General features: G+C 35.2%; 5 protein-coding genes and 1 pseudogene across 5 annotated transcripts in view; all 6 read left to right on the forward strand.

Moving 5' to 3' along the window:
- The first annotated feature begins 997 nt into the window (after positions 1-997).
- Positions 998-13,116, forward strand: LOC117107497 (annotated as a pseudogene).
- Positions 3,140-9,109, forward strand: LOC117107494 (histone H2B, gonadal-like). The gene is made up of 2 exons (XM_033249193.1): positions 3,140-5,449; positions 8,769-9,109. Exon 1 carries the CDS (start codon positions 4,932-4,934, stop codon positions 5,298-5,300), a length of 369 nt encoding a protein of 122 aa, XP_033105084.1. The 5' UTR covers positions 3,140-4,931; the 3' UTR covers positions 5,301-5,449; positions 8,769-9,109.
- On the forward strand, positions 6,912-7,489 carry LOC117107491 (late histone H2A.2.2-like). The gene has a single exon (XM_033249190.1). It carries the CDS (start codon positions 6,947-6,949, stop codon positions 7,322-7,324), a length of 378 nt encoding a protein of 125 aa, XP_033105081.1. The 5' UTR covers positions 6,912-6,946; the 3' UTR covers positions 7,325-7,489.
- Positions 10,244-10,696, forward strand: LOC117107493 (late histone H2A.2.2-like). The gene has a single exon (XM_033249192.1). It carries the CDS (start codon positions 10,249-10,251, stop codon positions 10,624-10,626), a length of 378 nt encoding a protein of 125 aa, XP_033105083.1. The 5' UTR covers positions 10,244-10,248; the 3' UTR covers positions 10,627-10,696.
- A 1,182-nt stretch (positions 13,117-14,298) lies between the features above and the next one.
- LOC117107490 (histone H1.1, embryonic-like) lies at positions 14,299-14,949 on the forward strand. Its single transcript, XM_033249189.1, has one exon. The coding sequence runs from the start codon at positions 14,343-14,345 to the stop codon at positions 14,904-14,906; it is 564 nt and encodes a 187-aa protein (XP_033105080.1). The 5' UTR covers positions 14,299-14,342; the 3' UTR covers positions 14,907-14,949.
- Positions 14,950-16,294: 1,345 nt separating this feature from the next.
- LOC117107498 overlaps positions 16,295-20,209 on the forward strand; it is a 9,597-nt gene continuing 5,682 nt past the window's right edge. Inside the window, exons 1-3 of the mRNA XM_033249195.1 lie at positions 16,295-16,599; positions 18,318-18,329; positions 19,222-19,575. Of these exons, the coding sequence (XP_033105086.1) occupies positions 16,307-16,599; positions 18,318-18,329; positions 19,222-19,575 (659 nt within the window). The 5' untranslated portion in view covers positions 16,295-16,306. The remainder of the gene's footprint in view (positions 16,600-18,317; positions 18,330-19,221; positions 19,576-20,209) is intronic.

Here is a 20,209-nt window from a genome sequence, read left to right on the forward strand (position 1 = left end):
AGGACCTGAGGTCAGGTCGAAATATTCATGTTGTAATAAAATAGTGTTCTAAAGTCTACTCCGTTTCCTGTTTTTCTTTCTTCTTTATAGTATATATATATATATACCGTATATAGTACGGTATATATATATATAGTATAGAAGTTAAATATATATATATATATTTATACATATATACATATACCTTACTATGCAAACATAATACATCTGTATTTTAGTATTTTATGTAAGCCTTAGGTCTGTATCATATGAGTGATTGATTGTAAAAAAAAACAACAAAAAACTAACATTCAAACTTTTGAATAAATCGTTATACAGCAATTATAAATACTAAGACCATCTACAACTACATTTGACCACCTCTCTCTCGTTCATTGTATTTTAGGATCCATGGATATTTTTTTTAAATATTAAAATTTTGGGAGGAAACGGTTATGTGAAATTTCAATGTTATTGATGGATGGATATGTGGTTTCAGATTTATTTTCAGAGTTTAACTACATTTTATAATACTAATAATAAACAATCAAAATGCTGTATATTACTTTGTTTTTATTAACTTTAACAACTTTCATACTTTAAGACAAGTGTTAACAAATTGAATACTGAATTTTTAACAGAAGGATTGGAAGAAAGGGGTTTCACGACACGCATGGAGCAAAACCGTAATCCTTGTTAGGTTTGCCTATTTTTGTTATGTATAAAATCAATTCTTAGTTATTAAAATGACATTAGGACAAAAACATTATGCATTACGGTATTAACCAAATGAATGTTGACAGCAACAAATTAATTAATTATACATTTAATAGTTCTATGATCGAATTTGTTAACACAACAATAGTGATTTTCCCTCTGAGAGAGAACAAAGGAAGATATACCTATCTTTTATTGAGAACTTACTTGTACAAACGCTAGTAATCATATTACGTCCGCATACACTAAATAAATCAAGCAACGCCAGCAAACTTCTAGCACATTTCGAAATTACCTTCGAGCAAACAGTTATAATCAATATGTCAGGACGTGGTAAAGGAGGAAAAGGGCTTGGAAAAGGAGGCGCTAAGCGTCATCGTAAGGTGTTGCGTGATAACATCCAGGGTATCACCAAACCAGCTATCCGTCGTCTTGCTCGTCGTGGTGGTGTGAAGCGTATCTCTGGTCTCATTTACGAAGAGACCCGTGGTGTATTGAAAGTATTCCTAGAGAATGTCATCCGTGATGCTGTCACATACACCGAGCATGCGAAGAGAAAGACCGTCACAGCCATGGATGTTGTCTACGCCTTGAAGAGACAAGGCCGAACCCTGTACGGATTCGGTGGATAAGCTATTCATCTTCCCTCAAACCAAACGGCTCTTTTCAGAGCCACCATTTGAACAAAAGAGAATGATTGCTTGCCTAATGGTATCACACAATATAATGACTTATTAACTGTATATATGCTGTATATTTATTTATTCATATTGATTGACTGTATATTGATATTTATTGTGCATTCAAATAATTGAATATAAAAATAGAAATTGAAATAGAAATTACAAAATGGCGGAATATTTTTTAAATCTTTTATGCAAGACATTACCAATTGATTTTACGTTTCTAATCGAATCAACTTATTCCAACATACTATAATCATTTTGTCCAATCTTTCGGCCAAATCCAATTACAGTGCACACGTACTAATTTCGTAATTCCCAAATATCATAAGCACTACATTTCATCGTGTACACTTTTTTTTTATAAGAACCAGTAACATTTAGCCCAGGCAGTGTTCATATTTTTTGACGATTATCATGAGCAAAATGTTCTAATTCTGTTCTTAATTTTACACTTTTTAAACACAAAACATTAATATTGTGTATCAGTATATCACTGTACTGTATAGAGGGTGTTATATAGTCACATCTACTGCGAATAAGGTTGTTTTAAATAAAAACCTCATTTTAAATTTTAACTCAATTTGTTCTTATTTTGTGCGTAATTTCTAAGTGATTAAGCAATACAATCTACATGACAGTGGGTAATGTATTTGTTGTAATGGACCTTTCCGCTAAGCCCCGCCCCTTGGATATTGTTGCTAAGGTCCCACAAGACGACAGTGTTAAAACATACGCGAACACGTGCGTTTGTGGGACAACACGTGTGTTTGTGAGTCGCGCGCGTATTCCTAGCGCTGTTCTGATTAGTCAGTTGTTAAGTTTGATTGACACTCCGGAAAGGTCTATTGTAAGTTTATACTGCAAAAATGGGTTACTGTTCTGCAACTGTGATCCTTTTTATTAAACTCATAATTTAGTAATACCTATCTATGAGTACAGTACTACAAATTGAATATACATATGCTAACAGAAAAGAATGAGTACTTCTATATCAGGAATTTACTGTTGTGCTTAAAACACTTACAGTGCGGTACTATAGCGAAATATTTTAAGATAGGAGTACAGTATGTAAATCATCAAATTTGAAATTCCAAGCAAAGAACAATTACATTAATGGACACTCTAAAAAAACTGACAAGGCTATATCGAAACTATTTCCTCTATGTATGATTGTTTTGAAACAACAAAACCTTTTGGAAAAAACGCGCCATACTTTACGGACGTGTTATTAGGCACACAACTGACCAATCACGTTGGTTGTTCTAAAACCGGCTTACTATATAAGCACACGACATTTTGAAATTTGACATTGATTCAGATTGAAAAATAGAAATGGCTCGTACTAAGCAGACTGCCCGTAAATCTACCGGAGGAAAAGCTCCCCGAAAACAACTTGCCACCAAGGCCGCACGGAAAAGTGCTCCAGCCACCGGCGGTGTCAAGAAGCCTCATCGTTACAGGCCTGGAACCGTCGCTCTCCGTGAGATCCGTCGATACCAGAAGAGCACCGAGCTTCTCATCCGCAAGCTCCCATTCCAACGTTTAGTCCGAGAAATCGCTCAAGACTTCAAAACCGATCTCCGATTCCAGAGTTCTGCTGTAATGGCTCTTCAAGAGGCTAGCGAAGCTTACTTGGTCGGTCTTTTCGAAGATACCAACTTGTGCGCTATTCACGCCAAACGTGTAACCATCATGCCAAAGGACATCCAACTGGCCCGTCGTATCCGTGGTGAACGTGCATAAGCTGTGTCATCCGTTACAGTATCTCAATCCAAAAGGCTCTTTTCAGAGCCACAACTTGTTCGAAAGAGAAGAAAGCAATATTTGTCGTCTCATTTTTTTTTTACTGCATGTGGTACATTTCATTTTTATTATCTGACAGTCTACATACCTAATTTCAAATCTACATTGTCATTTGAAACATTCAATGAATTATACTGTACACTGACGAGGACAAACAATTTGGCAAGCTTGTATTTTTTTAAATATATAAATGCGTAAACAGATATCCTTTTCAAAAGACAATACTGTATAATCTTTTATGGTAATCAGAAATGATGTCAGGAAGAAATACTGAACCATTAACAAAGGAATGATCAATTTCACAATAGGGGTGTTGGTTAAGACCAGGGAACAATGTAGTTTAACTGTTCACCTGTTAAGACACAGGTAGGAGCTTTCACACACTAGGTCCTACTCATATGGTGATTACTGGTGACCGTGTTCATAGTACTGTATATTCTGTATAATTATCATTTCCTCCGTGGTATAATGGGGAAAGTACAGTATCGTACCCCCTCAATTTCAAATCAACATGTCATTTGCATAATACAGTACTGTATGTATAGGCCTATAGATTAATGTAGTTGTCTGAGGTTATGTATCTTTCTGAACAGTTATTACTAACCCGGTTGGTTTAATTTAGTAGGCACTTAGCTAATGATGACATCATTAATGTCGAAATATTGAATCCAGACACGATGGCGTGCATTTCGATAATTGGAGTATGTATTATGCTATCTTATCTGAGATTAATCAGTGGGCCTTTCGGTTTTTGGAAGACGCACTCTGAGCCAAATATTGTATTATTTTTTTTATCACTTCCCCAAGATAGACACCCACAAGATTCTCAAAACACAGACAGCAATCGTGATCCTGGGATTACATTTTTTTTAACTTGGTAGTTTTAGGTGTTTTTACTCGACCGTAATGACGTGGCCCTACTAGAAGAGAGCTGTTTAGTTGTCCTTCGGGCGGCCCCATTGAACTAGGCAGGGACATTCGCCCACGATAAACCATAGGCGTTTCAAAGTTGCATATGCTGTATAGTAAAAGGTAATAAAAATAATATTCGAATATTGCAAAGTAAATGTCGTATTGGGTTCACCTATTAACTTAATAACTACACTCTAAAATGCATATAATAATATGTAAAATGACTTATTTGGGCAAAGAGGAGTTTATAATATCTGATTGATGTAGTTGTTTGAGGTTGTATCTCTCTGGAAGTTCTGAACAGATATTACTAATCTGGTTGGTTTAATTTGGTAGCCACTTATTAAATACATACTTTTAAATAGTTTGGTAGATATAATGGTAAAAATACCAGTGTACCAACTACATACGACCACCAGGAGGTTAAAAAAAAATGATAACCCAGAACGCCTCAAATGGTATTTTCGGGCGTCTAGAACACAAACATTTCGTGGGGGAATTTCCCCGGACACCCTAAGGTAGTATTGTCTCGATCGTACCAACTTTCGCCTCCCTCCCCTTTTTAGACATCTCTGGATCCGCCCTTGGTCCGTGTACAATTGCGCGTGTGATTTTAGGAACATTTTGCCCGCATTTTAGGCAGGAGCCACATTGGTTAAAAAGCCACATAAACTTATAGTCACCTATTCAATAAATCGCGCGCTTTCAACAACCAATAGGACGCTTTGAGATAAAACGGCATAGCGGTAAGCCCTACTTTGCATATCTACTCTATAAATAACGTGCTGGCTTTCCGGGTTGTCATTTGTCTGTACGTCGACTACAAAGAAAATCATGCCACCAAAAACTTCAGGAAAAGCTGCCAAAAAGGCCGGTAAGGCTAAAGCCGTCAGAACTGGCGACAAGAAAAGAAAACGAAAGCGAAGGGAGAGCTACAGCATCTACATCTACAAAGTCTTGAAGCAAGTTCACCCAGACACTGGTATCTCCAGCAGAGCCATGGGAATCATGAACAGCTTCGTCAACGATATCTTCGAACGTATTGCTGGTGAAGCATCTCGTCTTGCTCACTACAACAAGAAATCCACCATCACCAGCAGAGAAGTTCAAACTGCTGTTCGTCTTTTGCTGCCCGGTGAATTGGCTAAACATGCCGTCTCTGAAGGCACCAAAGCTGTCACCAAATACACCAGCTCCAAGTAAATATGACGGCGCAATTTCAAACCAAACGGCTCTTTTCAGAGCCACCAAAAGTTCAAAAGAGATTTGTGTGCAATGTACGTATATAATATGTGCATGTTTTTTATTTAGTCTAAATATTGTATTCTGAACATATTATGACAAACAAATGGGTTCATAAATTCATCATTTATGTGTGTTAAAAGGCTACCTGGCTCCATTTTGCGTCATGGGAAACAATTTATTTATATGTTTATTCATCGTAAAAACCTCCAAATAAGAAGATAAAACATACAAAACACATTAAAAATACATTAACAGAAATAATTGCAAAGAACAGGGAAATCACGTATCAAATACATATACATATTATTCACATACCCATATACATAGAAGAGGCATAGGATCGCAATAATACAAAAGATATATAGGGTAACTTTGTATACTTTGTATCTGTACGTATACCTGATGAAGGGCGATGTCCGAAAACTTTCGTGTACTCAATAAACTATTTTTGGCAATACTAAACACCGAGTTTTTATTTATATATATACGTTTGCCAATGCAGCTCTTAACATTTTAACATTCAAATTAAAAGTGTTATTCATGGCTTTTTTTATTTTTAAATATTTTTTCATTGAATGTGTAATTCCTGCAAAAAGTGAAATGTAAATGGCAATTTATTTGATGCTAGATTCCTTTTAAAAACTAAATTATTTCAGTTTAAAAAAATGCATATAATGATTTTTTTTTAATCAGTTTTTGGGGCCATTTTGACCTACCTGTCATTTGGGGAAATTTTCACCGGGGCCATTCTTACCATACACCGTCAGTGGTAAAGAAAGTGGTAAATAATAAAAATTGTTATTTCTATAAAACGAAAATCAAAGATTCAAACTTACTCTCTCATACCAGGCTATCACAAAATCAAAATTAGGATTATTTCGACAGTTGTGGGGTAATATTAAGGGTCTCATTTTATACAACGAAACATAAAAGGACGTCTTAAAATGCAGAAAAATATACTATTTCAACCCTAATTTTTATTTATTTAGAAAACAGTCCAGTAGTGACAGACCTTTCAATATAGATACTCTTAAAACCTATAAAACAATTATCAATATATTAAATTAATAAATACTGTATTGGTCACTTATGCAGGACACTTCTATGTATGTGTATATATGTATATATCTGTCTCTTATACACATCTAGATGTGTATAAGAGACAGACTTTGCCGAACAAGTAGTTAAAAACAATTATTATGTCTGGACCTGTCTCTTATACACATCAATCCTTTACATTTTTACTTAATTTTAGCAAGTTTTTATGTATTTTATACCAGCCAATGTATTCTTAACCTAATTGACTATTTTAATTACTGTACTTATTAATATAATGTTGCTACTGTACATATTAATTATATAATATAATACTGTACCTGAAATTTAGGAGTACATCCTTTACATTCGCGCCAAATAGAACAATGGAATGGTTAATAGCAGACGATTGGGTCACTAGGAAGCTCAGGCAAGCGGGACTGTCTGTGATTGGTTAATCCAATGAGCGCTAGATGTCAAACACAACACTTGAGCAGACTATATAAAGGTGACTATTCGTTGGAGAAGTATCATTCTCGATTTAAATAACCGTAGAACGAAATACAATAATGTCTGGACGTGGTAAAGGAGGAAAGGCTAAGGGAAAGGCTAAGAGCCGATCCAGCCGTGCTGGACTTCAGTTCCCAGTCGGTCGTGTCCACCGATTCTTGCGAAAGGGTAACTATGCATCTCGTGTCGGTGCTGGTGCCCCAGTCTACATGGCTGCTGTACTCGAGTACTTGACTGCTGAAATCTTGGAGTTGGCTGGCAACGCTGCCCGTGACAACAAGAAAAGCAGAATCATCCCCCGTCATCTTCAACTTGCCATCCGTAACGATGAAGAGTTGAACCGTCTTCTCGGAAGTGTGACCATTGCACAGGGAGGTGTACTACCAAACATCCAGGCTGTACTTCTGCCAAAGAAGACCCAGGCCAAGACCAAGTAGATCTAATCAACTACTGTATCTTCTCAAACTAAACGGCTCTTTTCAGAGCCAACAAATACACAAAAGAGATTTGAAATAAGGCCGTTAAAATGCGTACATGTGTGTGTTCCTTTCTTTGTATGATAGTCCGATTATTCATTAAGCCATTATAACACGAGCCTAACGTTTAGAGTTTCATAACGTTGCTACAATGTTTTCCCATCAAACGTCATCCATTTCGTACTTTGTCCCCCATAAAATCAACTTTATAAAAACACAATTAGGACATTCTATGATTAGAATATTCTCAACAAATTCACATATAAACAAATATAAACAAATAAACCATTAGCCCATCGTTCAACATTATTTCAGAAAATTACATCCATCAACAAAATGTAATTGGATGGGCTTAATCTCGAGAATAAGCCCTCATCTAAAAAACATACCACCCTCTGCTTGCAAAAGTATCTTGAAAATCGGCAATCTCTAATAGAAGCCAATGGGCTTCAAATCTAGATAGAATGCACTTCTTGCTTTAATAATAATAATATTTATTGACATTACACTTTTACATCAGTGGCAGCACACAAGAAAGTGGCGCAGTCAAACTTAAACTAATGAACAAATAGTAAAAAACAACAACTTAAAGCTAAACAAATGAAAGAACTTATGAACAAAGAGTAAAACAACAACTTAAAGCTAAACAAATGAAAGAACTTAACTAAAGAAAATACAACTTAGATCTAAAATAAATCATGAACATCCCTCANNNCCTGTCTCTTATACACATCTAGATGTGTATAAGAGACAGGTATTTATAGAGTGAGATATGCAAAGTAGGACTTCACGTTACCTAGGCTACTACTCAAGGCTTTCTATTGGATATTAAAAACGCGCGATTTATTGAATTGAAAATAATTATTCCAAGCGGGCTGTATGAACGGTATAGCAGGCCTTATCAAAGAACCTATTATTCTAGCTCCTATTTTGCAACGCCTAACATTGTTTTATTCAACAATATAGCTAGCACACGCCCAAAATTAGTTGTACATGGCAATGAAATTTCCAAGGTGAGTAAAAACGTAATACTGTACAGTATGGCCGAATAATAAAACCAATGCATGTAAATAGTAGGCCTATATGTATTCAGTATACTAATTTGATTATAGTCTTCTGCTATCTTCACAATGATTAATTTTCTATAAACATAAACTGCATGTAGTTAAAGATGTATTGTCCCGTGTTAAATACCAAAAAAAAAAACATCATAAAAAATATTTTGTTGAAATTGACTCTCCTATTTTGAAGTAACTTAAAAGTTATCAACTTGAAAATAGAAATTATTGTATTTAAAAAGTGTCTGCCCATCAGTTTACAGCGAAAATGATAGAAACACTTCCAGTCACTGGAAGCTGTCTCTTATACACATCTAGATGTGTATAAGAGACAGGCAAACAAATAGGTTCATAAATTCATCATTTATGTGTGTTAAAAGGCTACCTGGCTCCATTTTGCGTCATGGGAAACAATTTATTTATATGTTTATTCATCGTAAAAACCTCCAAATAAGAAGATAAAACATACAAAACATTAAAAATACATTAACAGTAATAATTGCAAAGAACAGGGAAATCACGTATCATATACATATTATACACATACCCATATACATAGAAGAGACATAGGATCGCAATAATACAAAAGATATATAGGGTAACTATTTTGTATCTGTACGTATACCTGATGAAGGGCGATGCCCGAAAACTTTCGTGTACTCAATAAACTATTTTTGGCAATACTAAACACCGAGTTTTTATTTATATATACGTTTGCCGATGCAGCTCTTAACATTTTAACATTTAAATGAAAAAACAAATTAAAAGTGTTATTCATGGCTTTTTTTTAATTTTTAAATATTTTTTCATTGAATATGTAATTCCTGCAAAAAGTGAAATGTAAATGGCAATTTATTTGATGCTAGATTCCTTTTAAAAACTAAATTATTTCAGTTAAAAATAATGCATATAATGATTTTTTTAAAATCAGTTTTTGGGGCCATTTTGACCTACCTGTCATTTGGGGCAATTTTCACCGGGGGAATTTTTTCCGGGGCCATTCTTACCGTACACCGTCAGTGGTATAGAGAGTGGTAAATAATAAAAATTGTTATTTCTATAAAACGAAAATCAAAGATTCAAACTTACTCTCTCATACAAGGCTATCACAAAATCAAAATTACGATTATTTCGACAGTTGTGGGGTAATATTAAGGGTCTCATTTTATACAACAAAACATAAAAGGACGTCTTAAAATGCAGAAATATATACTATTTCAACCCTAATTTTTATTTATTTAGAAAACATTCCAGTAGTGACAGACCTTTCAATATAGATACTCTTAAAACCTATAAAACAATTATCAATATATTAAATTAATAAATACCGTATTGGTCACTTATGCAGGACACTTCTATGTATGTGTATATATGTATATATATATATATACATATATACACATATATGTATATATATACACATATATCAAATAAAGGTGATGCTGTATAGGCAAATATACATACAGTAAATAACGAGTCAGATGGTATCAGATATATGCCACAAATTTTATTTTCAGAGTTAGCGAGTACTTTCGACTATAAGTCTTTATCATCTTATACACATCTAGATGTGTATAAGAGACAGATATAATACTGTACCTGAAATTTAGGAGTACATCCTTTACATTCGCGCCAAATAGAACAATGGAATGGTTAATAGCAGACGATTGGGTCACTAGGAAGCTCAGGCAAGCGGGACTTTCTTTGATTGGTTAATCCAATGAGCGCTAGACGTCAAACACAACACTTGAGCAGACTATATAAAGGTGACTATTCGTTGGAGAAGTATCATTCTCGATTTAAATAACCGTAGAACGAAATATAATAATGTCTGGACGTGGTAAAGGAGGAAAGGCTAAGGGAAAGGCTAAGAGCCGATCCAGCCGTGCTGGACTTCAGTTCCCAGTCGGTCGTGTCCACCGATTCTTGCGAAAGGGTAACTATGCATCTCGAGTCGGTGCTGGTGCCCCAGTCTACATGGCTGCTGTACTCGAGTACTTGACTGCTGAAATCTTGGAGTTGGCTGGCAACGCTGCCCGTGACAACAAGAAGAGCAGAATCATCCCCCGTCATCTTCAGCTTGCCATCCGTAACGATGAAGAGTTAAACCGTCTTCTCGGAAGTGTGACCATTGCACAGGGAGGCGTACTGCCAAACATCCAGGCTGTACTTCTGCCAAAGAAGACCCAGGCCAAGACCAAGTAGATCTAATCAACTACTGTATCTTCTCAAACTAAACGGCTCTTTTCAGAGCCACCAAATACACAAAAGAGATTTGAAATAAGGCCGTTAAAATGCGTACATGTGTGTGTTCCTTTCTTTGTATGATAGTCCGATTATTCATTAAGCCATTGTAACACGAGCCTAACGTTTAGAGTTTTCATAACGTTGCTACAATGTTTTCCCAATAAACGTCATCCATTTCGTACTTTGTCCCCCATAAAATCAACTTTATAAAAACACAATTAGGACATTCTATGATTAGAATATTCTCAACAAATTCACATATAAACAAATATAAACAAATAAACCATTAGCCCATCGTTCAACATTATTTCAGAAAATTACATCCATCAACAAAATGTAATTGGATGGGCTTAATCTCGAGAATAAGCCCTCATCTAAAAAACATACCACCCTCTGCTTGCAAAAGTATTCTTGAAAATCGGCAATCACTAATAGAAGCCAATGGGCTTCAAATCTAGATAGAATGCACTTCTTGCTTTATTTATTTATTTTTTTTTTATTTTGAAACAGTCTCAGTATCAATATTATTTTGTTATTGTAATAAAAATAATTCCAGCACAATTATATCGAAACGATACATGGTTTCGTGCATGCATTCAATCTGTAGAAGTCGTTTAATGGAGGAGGTGTACCTTTTTATCAGGACTAGGTTGAAGCTACTCCGACTACATATACTCATTAGAAGACTAAACATTGTTTAAAAAACAAGAAAATGTATACAGCATTTTCATTGTATATATTAGTATCATAAAATGTATACAGTATCTGTTGATTGTTGAGTATGGATGGATATGTGGTTTCAGACTTATAGGGAGTTCAAATTACATTTTATAATACTAATCATATATACATTCAAAATGCTATATATATATATTTCATTTGTTTTTTTGTTTTTTTTGTTGACATTTATGCAGTTAACATTTTCAAACTTTGGAAACTTTCATATTTTAAGACAAGTGTTAAAAACAAAATTAATAATGCATTTAATAGAAAGACAGGAAGGAACAAAGAGATATCAAGGCACGCATGGTGCAAAACCTTAATCTTTGTTGGGTTTACCTGTACAGATAGGCCTATTTTTCTATTATATCAAACACAATGTTTGGTAACTAATAGTATTGGTTTCTTACTTCAACCGAAGAATACTGTATACGATATAAACCAATTTCAATGTTGACAGCATACATGTAGGAAATTTTTAAACCAAATTTTACATTGTTCAATTCATTTTACATTTATTAGTTCAGAGTTTGTGAGGACAATTAATAATTTTCCCTCTCAAAAAGAACCAAGGCAAGTAAATTTTGCTGATAAATTTTTGCAATCAACAATTGAATACTGCTTTCAAGACTCCCGCTACAAAGTCCGTACTAATGGCTAGTAATCATACCACGTCCGCATACACTACATAAGTCAAGTAACACCAGCAAACTTCAAGCACATTTCGAATTACCTTCGAACAAGTAGTTAAAAACAATTATTATGTCTGGACGTGGTAAAGGAGGAAAGGGACTTGGAAAAGGAGGCGCTAAGCGTCATCGTAAGGTGTTGCGTGATAACATCCAGGGTATCACCAAACCGGCTATCCGTCGTCTTGCTCGTCGTGGTGGTGTGAAGCGTATCTCTGGTCTCATCTACGAAGAGACCCGTGGTGTGTTGAAAGTATTTCTTGAAAATGTCATCCGTGATGCTGTCACATACACCGAGCACGCCAAGAGAAAGACCGTCACCGCCATGGATGTCGTCTACGCCTTAAAGAGACAAGGCCGAACCCTGTACGGATTCGGTGGTTAAACTGCTCATCTTCCCTCAAACCAAACGGCTCTTTTCAGAGCCAACATTTGCACAAAAGAGAATGGTTGTTTGCCTTTTTTGTGGTTGCGCCTTTTTTTTGTGGTTGCCTAATGGTATTTCAGTTTTTTGTATTACATACGTTTTAATGTAGCAATAACATCAAATATAAACCGCGTCAATTAATTAAAAATCCTATGTTTGCGGTCCGTTAATCAATTGGCTATAAAACCTTGTCTTTTACGGCCCGACACCAGTCATATGTATATGGTAATAAAACTGAGAATGTAAAAGCAGTGCTTGGAGGATTTTGGAAGCTCGCTGGAAACATCAAAGTTTGGGTTCGACCCTCGGTGTTCAATAAGAAATTCACTTTGGCCATCTGACTAATTTTTATGCCCACTTCTGCTCTACATAAACATATGGAAACTGGGTTTCAGCGAAATAATGGTAAGGCCCCATAAAACAATTATTAGTTTATCACCCTATCAAAGAATAAAAACTGATGAGGGAGGGAGGTATTTTTGGGGGTTTTTTTTGCCAACCTCGCCCTCATTTTACCAATGTTCACAAGTTAATCAATGGTTAATCACATATATAAAAATTCATAAGAATGGAATCGAATTTATATTTAAAATATATGTTTTTGTTGCACCAGTGAACATATTTGCAAGAAATCATGAGCTTTTAAAGTAAAAAAAGATGGAAAAACGACAGTCCAAAATAAAAATGTATGTTGATTGAAAGAAAAAAATCAGAATTTCCTCAAAAGTGATGAGGGAGGGGTGATAAACTAATATTTTTTTTTATGGAGCCTAATCATGTACTGTTACAAGACGTACTTTTGTCGTTGATTACAGTGACATGATATTATAATTCATTTGGAACTACCATTTTTTGCATCAGTGGACAATGAATGAAAGGAAATATACAACACAAAGTTTACAAAGATACATAAGGGCAAATAGAAAAATTTATTAGATTATCACTCCCGCCTGCGTCAAAAATTCGGGAAATATTAATACGGAAATTTAAAAAAATTAATCAATTATTTCAACAGCATAAAAATAACAATGCAATTTTGTGACTTCAAATACATTTTCTTTAAAAAACTATAAAATTAAACCAGTTTTTATACAATAATTACTATTACTAGCTAAATATAAACAGTCCCTCCCTCATCGATAAAAACAAAAGCAAAATAATCTATTGTTGCGATTTAAAAAAAAAAGCAAAGAAAAAACCGCCTTCCCTCATCATTTTTTTTTTAAAAGAGTGATAATCTAATAACTTTTTCCTATATGCCCTAAAACTGGTTTGATAAGGGACACACATTTTGTTACAGAATAGTGATTTAGTTCACTTTTTTTCATGAAAAACACATAGACTTACACCAAAGTGTTTATATCGTAATAATCCGACATCTTATAACACTATTTCATTAGGATCATACCGCTATAAGCGTTACATTGTTGACATTTTTTCTAGACTCTGAAACAAGAAATACATTAACCAAAGACAAACCAAAAACAAAGAAAAAATAAATAAATAAAATACATAACATTCACAAACACACACATATACACAAGCAGCAGGCTTGAGACACACATACATAATAAAAGGAACCTATACTAAAGTAATGAAAGTTCATATAAAGTACCTATATTGTAATGTTAACTCTAATGATTTTCTTCTATCATAATGATTTTCTATACACCTGGCATGGAAGTTTGATAATACGCGCCAATGCAACAACGATCCTATTAAGTGTTGCATGCCAGGTCCGCTTTGAACGTATAAAATTACCGGATTTGTTCGCCTTCGGCATTTACAGTTCAAGTAACGTCTAAACTCGTTGTCGCTAGTAAACAGTTCCTTACAAAATGACTGAACAAGCCAAAGCTAAGAAGGCTGCTCCTAAAAAGCCAGCATCTCATCCAACTTACATTGAGATGATCACTGCTGCCATCGGTGCTTTAAAAGAAAGAAATGGTTCTTCTCGTCAGGCAATCGCCAAGTACATCCAAGCCAACTACAAGGTTGATGCTGGTAGCATGAACACCCACCTTAAGATCGCTTTAAAACGCGGTGTCGATAGCGGAAAACTAGCCCAGCCTAAAGGTACAGGCGCTAGCGGATCGTTCAAATTGAACCAGGCTGCAGCTAAAGCAGATGCAGCTGCAAAGGCTAAGAAAGAAAAGGCTAAGAAGAAGGCAGCAGCAGAAAAAGAGAAGAAAGCAGCAAAGAAAACGACCAAGAAGGCTAAAAAACCAGCTACAAAGAAAGCTAAGAAGCCAGCGAAGAAGGCTTCTAAGTCACCAAAGAAGGCAAAAAAGTCTGAAAAGAAAGCGGCCAAGCCAAAGAAGACAAAGTCTCCTAAAAAGGTCAAGGCAAAGAAGCCAAAAGCCAAGAAGTCTACCAAGTCTCCAAAGAAACCTAAGAAGTAGATGGTGTATTTCTCAAACCAAACGGCTCTTTTCAGAGCCACTATTTGAACAAAAGAGATCAATAGCTTTTTACGTTAAATTAAATATATATTAGATATATATTACACATCTTTTAAGTGCATTCTAATACTATTTTTGGTTTGTATTTTTCTGTACTTTACATTCCAAATTATCTGGTAGCATACCAATATTTCCTTTGCTTCGTTTTCCTAATGTATAGGCCTATACATATACACACATCCAAAGTGATTTTCCTTAATTCTACAACTCCAATTACTGATTTATATCTTAAATAGTATCTAAGGCATGCAAATCAGTAAAATTGTGTTCCATTTCACGTTTATAAATTTGACTTAGGGTCTACATGATTTATTAATTTCCATTTCATATTATGACTGTTTTGACACAAAGCATACAGTTAAAAGCAAGTTTAATTTTATTACTAGACTCTTCATACAGCATGACTTTAACATCAGCTTATATCTGATATGTTTTGGAGGACATTAGTGGGGTGCTATAAACATTTGAAGAAGGATGCTATTTACCTTGGTGTTTTGGGCTATCTTACGCAAAAAGTAGTATAGCCACGGTTATATGTGAGTTTATATTCATACTCTCTAACTTCTGCATTATATTTTTGTTCCCTAGATCTGACCCTTAAACTCATGGTTGTAAAATTGGAAGTCCACACAACCACAAAATTGTCTAAGTACAAATAGCCTAAAATTATTATCTGCTAACTGTAGTACATTTTGGGTCTGATAAACAATGTTGGGTCTAGAACTTTTTTTTTTAAATAGCCAAAACTAAAAGTTATTTGTGTTTTAATAATAATAATAACAATAATATTAATAAAATTTATGAAGCGCACAAATATACTGCAGTAGTGCTCAAGGCAAAGGGTTTTTTTTAAATGATTGTGCAACTTATTGAAACTGTTATCGCGGTGATGAGAATTATATTCATATGCGTTTATAAAACAATAGATTAATATACTTATAGCAATCAACATTTTAATAAATATTACTAATTTCATGAACAGGTACCGTGCTATCTCGTGATGGTTTATAAACCGTCAAATAGGAATCAATCAACAAACTTTACGCAGTGGAAAATTCGCGCCAAAAAGGAAAAGCAAGATAATTTAAACATGAAGCTGTAGCTTAAAAATATCAAGGGACACAAAGAAAAGCAATTGATTAGACCTCTGTCTAGAATTTGGCGCAATCTACCTTCTTTAAAAACTCCCGCTATTCAATGCAAAAGCCCAAGGTCAGTGTATGACTTGGCGAACAATACTCGGTAATTCATATTACGTCCGTATTCAGACTATATCTATTTAGCGAATTCTAGCCAACATCACACTTCGGATCGAACTTCGAATATTAACAGTAATCGTTATGTCTGGACGTGGTAAAGGAGGAAAAGGACTTGGAAAAGGAGGCGCTAAGCGTCATCGTAAGGTGTTGCGTGATAATATCCAGGGTATCACCAAACCAGCTATCCGTCGTCTTGCCCGTCGTGGTGGTGTGAAGCGTATCTCTGGTCTCATCTACGAAGAGACCCGTGGTGTATTGAAAGTATTCCTTGAAAATGTCATCCGTGATGCTGTCACATACACCGAGCATGCCAAGAGAAAGACCGTCACCGCCATGGATGTCGTCTACGCTTTGAAGAGACAAGGCCGAACCCTGTACGGATTCGGTGGATAAGCTGTTCATCTATCAACCCAAACGGCTCTTTTCAGAGCCACCATTTGAACAAAAGAGAATGAGTGCTAGCCTAATAGTATTTCAGTATATGTTTTTATATATATTTATATATAGTGTATATAAGGATGAGAATGACACAACATACATCAGCTATCAGAACATGCTAAGCTTGATCAACCAGTAGCCGAACATTTCAATTTAGCTGGTCATTCAATTTTAGATTTCAGAGTGATTGCAATTGACCACAATGCCAGTTGGAGCGACAAACATCGCAAAGATAAAGAGAATCACTGGGAACTTTTACTTAAAACAACCACACCATTTGGACTCAATATTAGGAACGTTCTCCCAGTACACTAAATTAATCCAATGGCATTTCAATTTATTCTGGATAAATCATTTGGCTTATTCATTGAGGCTTGCCTCTAAAGTTTAGTTTTGGCCTTCCTGTTTGCTTGTTTAGGCTGTTTATTCTAATCTCACCCAGCCTATTGTTTCCAATCATGCTTGCGTGAAATTTTCACTTTATACCATCTAGCTTTTTCTATTCTCACTCACTCGCCACTGAGGAAGGACTAGTGTTGTCCGAAAGCTCTGGTTCTATTACTGGCTCTTTACTTACGTTTACTTTTTAGCTGTTGCTTATCATTTTTGTATCTCTACTGAGATCCAGCCATTGTTTCCCACAACATTGTTGTTTTTCAGTATTTTTCCTTTTACGTCTCAAAAATTTCGCCATCTCGGAGATTCTCAGGAAGGGAATTGTCTTTTCTTTCGTTGAGAGGTAAGCAATTTCATTAATTTTGCAATAAATACAATCAGGATGTGTGAAGCTGTAAAATATTCCCAGCGTAAAATATGGGCACAGAAATCCGTCGCCGCAATTTGAAAATATGAGCCGATTTCCACGGATATTTTTGCAGAAAATTGAGGCCTTCATAGTAGGAACACAAATATTTACGATTCTGCGCATTTATTTTTCTAGGGGTTTTCCCATGCAATTAGAATTTTGTTTGTATCCTCCACAAAAAGAAATACATTTTGAAGTTAGTATTCATTAAGAAATTCCCTCATGCCTGCAAGTACATTCTGTTGTATTTTTATCTGGCCAATCTTGTAGATCCCAAAAGAAACTAAGATATACATTGCAAATGTGTTCTTTCAGATTCAATTATTAAAATAAAAAGCAGAACATATATCTGGACATTCTTTAGGAAGACAGTAAAATTGAAGTTAGCACGTCGACCTTTTCAGTTCCCCCACTTCTATATTAACCCAAAGAACCTCTTTCCTATTAAATAAAGGACTGATTTTGGCCGACCAAAATCGGTCCTCCGGACAAATTTTAGCGGCCAAAATCGGTCCCCCGGACCAATTTTGGCGTGATAGTACTTTAATTTTTGAAATAATAATATAAGTATACATTAGAAAAATAAACTATCGTTATATTCTCACATCAAATGTTGTTTTATTAGTATAAACTCAGTTCACTTTGTAAAACTAATTTAATTATTTTAAATCCATGAGTCAGAATTGTATTGTGCTTTAATTTGTGAAATATTAATATAAGTATAATAGAAAAATAGACTACCGTTTATATTTTCGTATACAAATGTTTTAATAATAAAAACTCAGTTCATTGTGTTAAACTAGTTTAATGATACTGATAACCCAAAATTTCGTGATACCCAAATATTAGGCCTACTTCTATAACAGGAATTTACAACTGTACTTGAAAACACTATACAATAGCTAAATTTATAATTATAGCTAATTTATTCGAAAGCTACAATTTTTTAAAAGTGGCACACTGATGTGAAGGTGCGTTTAACCCCTCCCCCGCCCTAAAAAAAAAAAAAAAAAAAAAAAATACCTCCAGCGACTTAAAACAAAACGTACAGATTACTACCTGTATTGTAGAACTTTAAAAAATGCTTAACTAATAAGTCATAAAAAAAGAAATGATCAACCAAAGTGCATGTATAAAAGAGTACACAGCTATAAAACTTAAAGTAGTGGTTAACTTAATAAAAGCCAAATTCGAAACGCCCATCCAAAGTGAAAGTAAACAGAATAAAACAAAATATAAAGCAAACAAAACAACCAATTTGCATCCAAACTGAAAACTTATACATGTACACACACACACACACACACATATATATATATATATATATATATATATAGGCATATATATATATATACATATATGCATATACATATCATATATACACACCTTCCTATACTTATACATCACACACGCCCACACAAGCATAACCCAGCAAAAGCAATTATCCTACAACCCCATACAACTAATTCCATCCATTTACACACTATACGTACATGTACTTTAAATACTATATAGCTTACATACATAAGTACAGTACTGTATGTATATCACCATATTTGAAATTCTAAACAAAGAACAATTAGAATAAAGGTCATTTCAAATTGACAAGGCTATATTATTCTGAATCAATAAAGCCTTTTTGGAAAGAACGCGCCATACTTTACGGACGTGTTCTTAGGCACCCATTTGACCAATCATGTTGGTTTTTCTAAAACTGGCTTAGTATATAAGCATATGACATTTTCGAAACTAAACATCAATTCAAATTGAAATTAAAAATGGCTCGTACTAAGCAAACTGCCCGTAAATCTACCGGAGGAAAAGCTCCCCGAAAACAACTTGCCACCAAGGCAGCACGTAAAAGTGCTCCAGCCACCGGTGGTGTCAAGAAGCCTCATCGTTACAGGCCTGGAACCGTTGCTCTCCGTGAGATTCGTCGTTACCAGAAGAGTACCGAGCTTCTCATCCGCAAGCTCCCATTCCAACGTCTAGTCCGCGAAATCGCCCAAGACTTCAAAACTGATCTCCGATTCCAAAGTTCTGCCGTCATGGCTCTTCAAGAGGCTAGCGAAGCTTACTTGGTCGGTCTTTTCGAAGATACCAACTTGTGCGCTATCCACGCCAAACGTGTCACCATCATGCCAAAGGACATCCAACTGGCCCGCCGTATCCGTGGTGAACGTGCATAAGCTGTGTCATTCGTTATCTCAAACCAAAAGGCTCTTTTCAGAGCCACAACTTGTTCGAAAGAGAAGAAAACAATGTTTGTCTTGTCTCATTTTTTTACTGCATGTGGTACATTTCATTTTTATTATCTGACAGTCTGTACATACCCAATCTATCGTACCCACTCAATTTCAAATCAACATGCCATTTGCATAATATAATACCGTATGTATAGGCCTATATTTTTCACTGAGGTTGTGTCTTTCTGAACAGTTAGCTGATGATGACATAATTAATGTCGAAATATTCAATCCCGACACGATGGCGGGCATTTCGATAATTGGAGTACAGTATGTATTATACCTGTCTCTTATACACATCTAGATGTGTATAAGAGACAGGCGTATCTCTGGTCTCATCTACGAAGAGACCCGTGGTGTGTTGAAAGTATTTCTTGAAAATGTCATCCGTGATGCTGTCACATACACCGAGCACGCCAAGAGAAAGACCGTCACCGCCATGGATGTCGTCTACGCCTTGAAGAGACAAGGCCGAACCCTGTACGGATTCGGTGG

Source organism: Anneissia japonica, unplaced genomic scaffold, assembly GCF_011630105.1.
Source record: "Anneissia japonica isolate Jap-2015-1 unplaced genomic scaffold, ASM1163010v1 scaffold284800_len683186_cov164, whole genome shotgun sequence".
Classification (NCBI taxonomy): domain Eukaryota; kingdom Metazoa; phylum Echinodermata; class Crinoidea; order Comatulida; family Comatulidae; genus Anneissia; species Anneissia japonica.

Coding starts and splice junctions, on each gene's coding strand:
- LOC117107494 (XM_033249193.1), top strand. CDS start 4,932: ATGCCACCAAAAACTTCAGGAAAAGCTGCCAAAAAGGCCGGTAAGGCT.
- LOC117107491 (XM_033249190.1), top strand. CDS start 6,947: ATGTCTGGACGTGGTAAAGGAGGAAAGGCTAAGGGAAAGGCTAAGAGC.
- LOC117107493 (XM_033249192.1), top strand. CDS start 10,249: ATGTCTGGACGTGGTAAAGGAGGAAAGGCTAAGGGAAAGGCTAAGAGC.
- LOC117107490 (XM_033249189.1), top strand. CDS start 14,343: ATGACTGAACAAGCCAAAGCTAAGAAGGCTGCTCCTAAAAAGCCAGCA.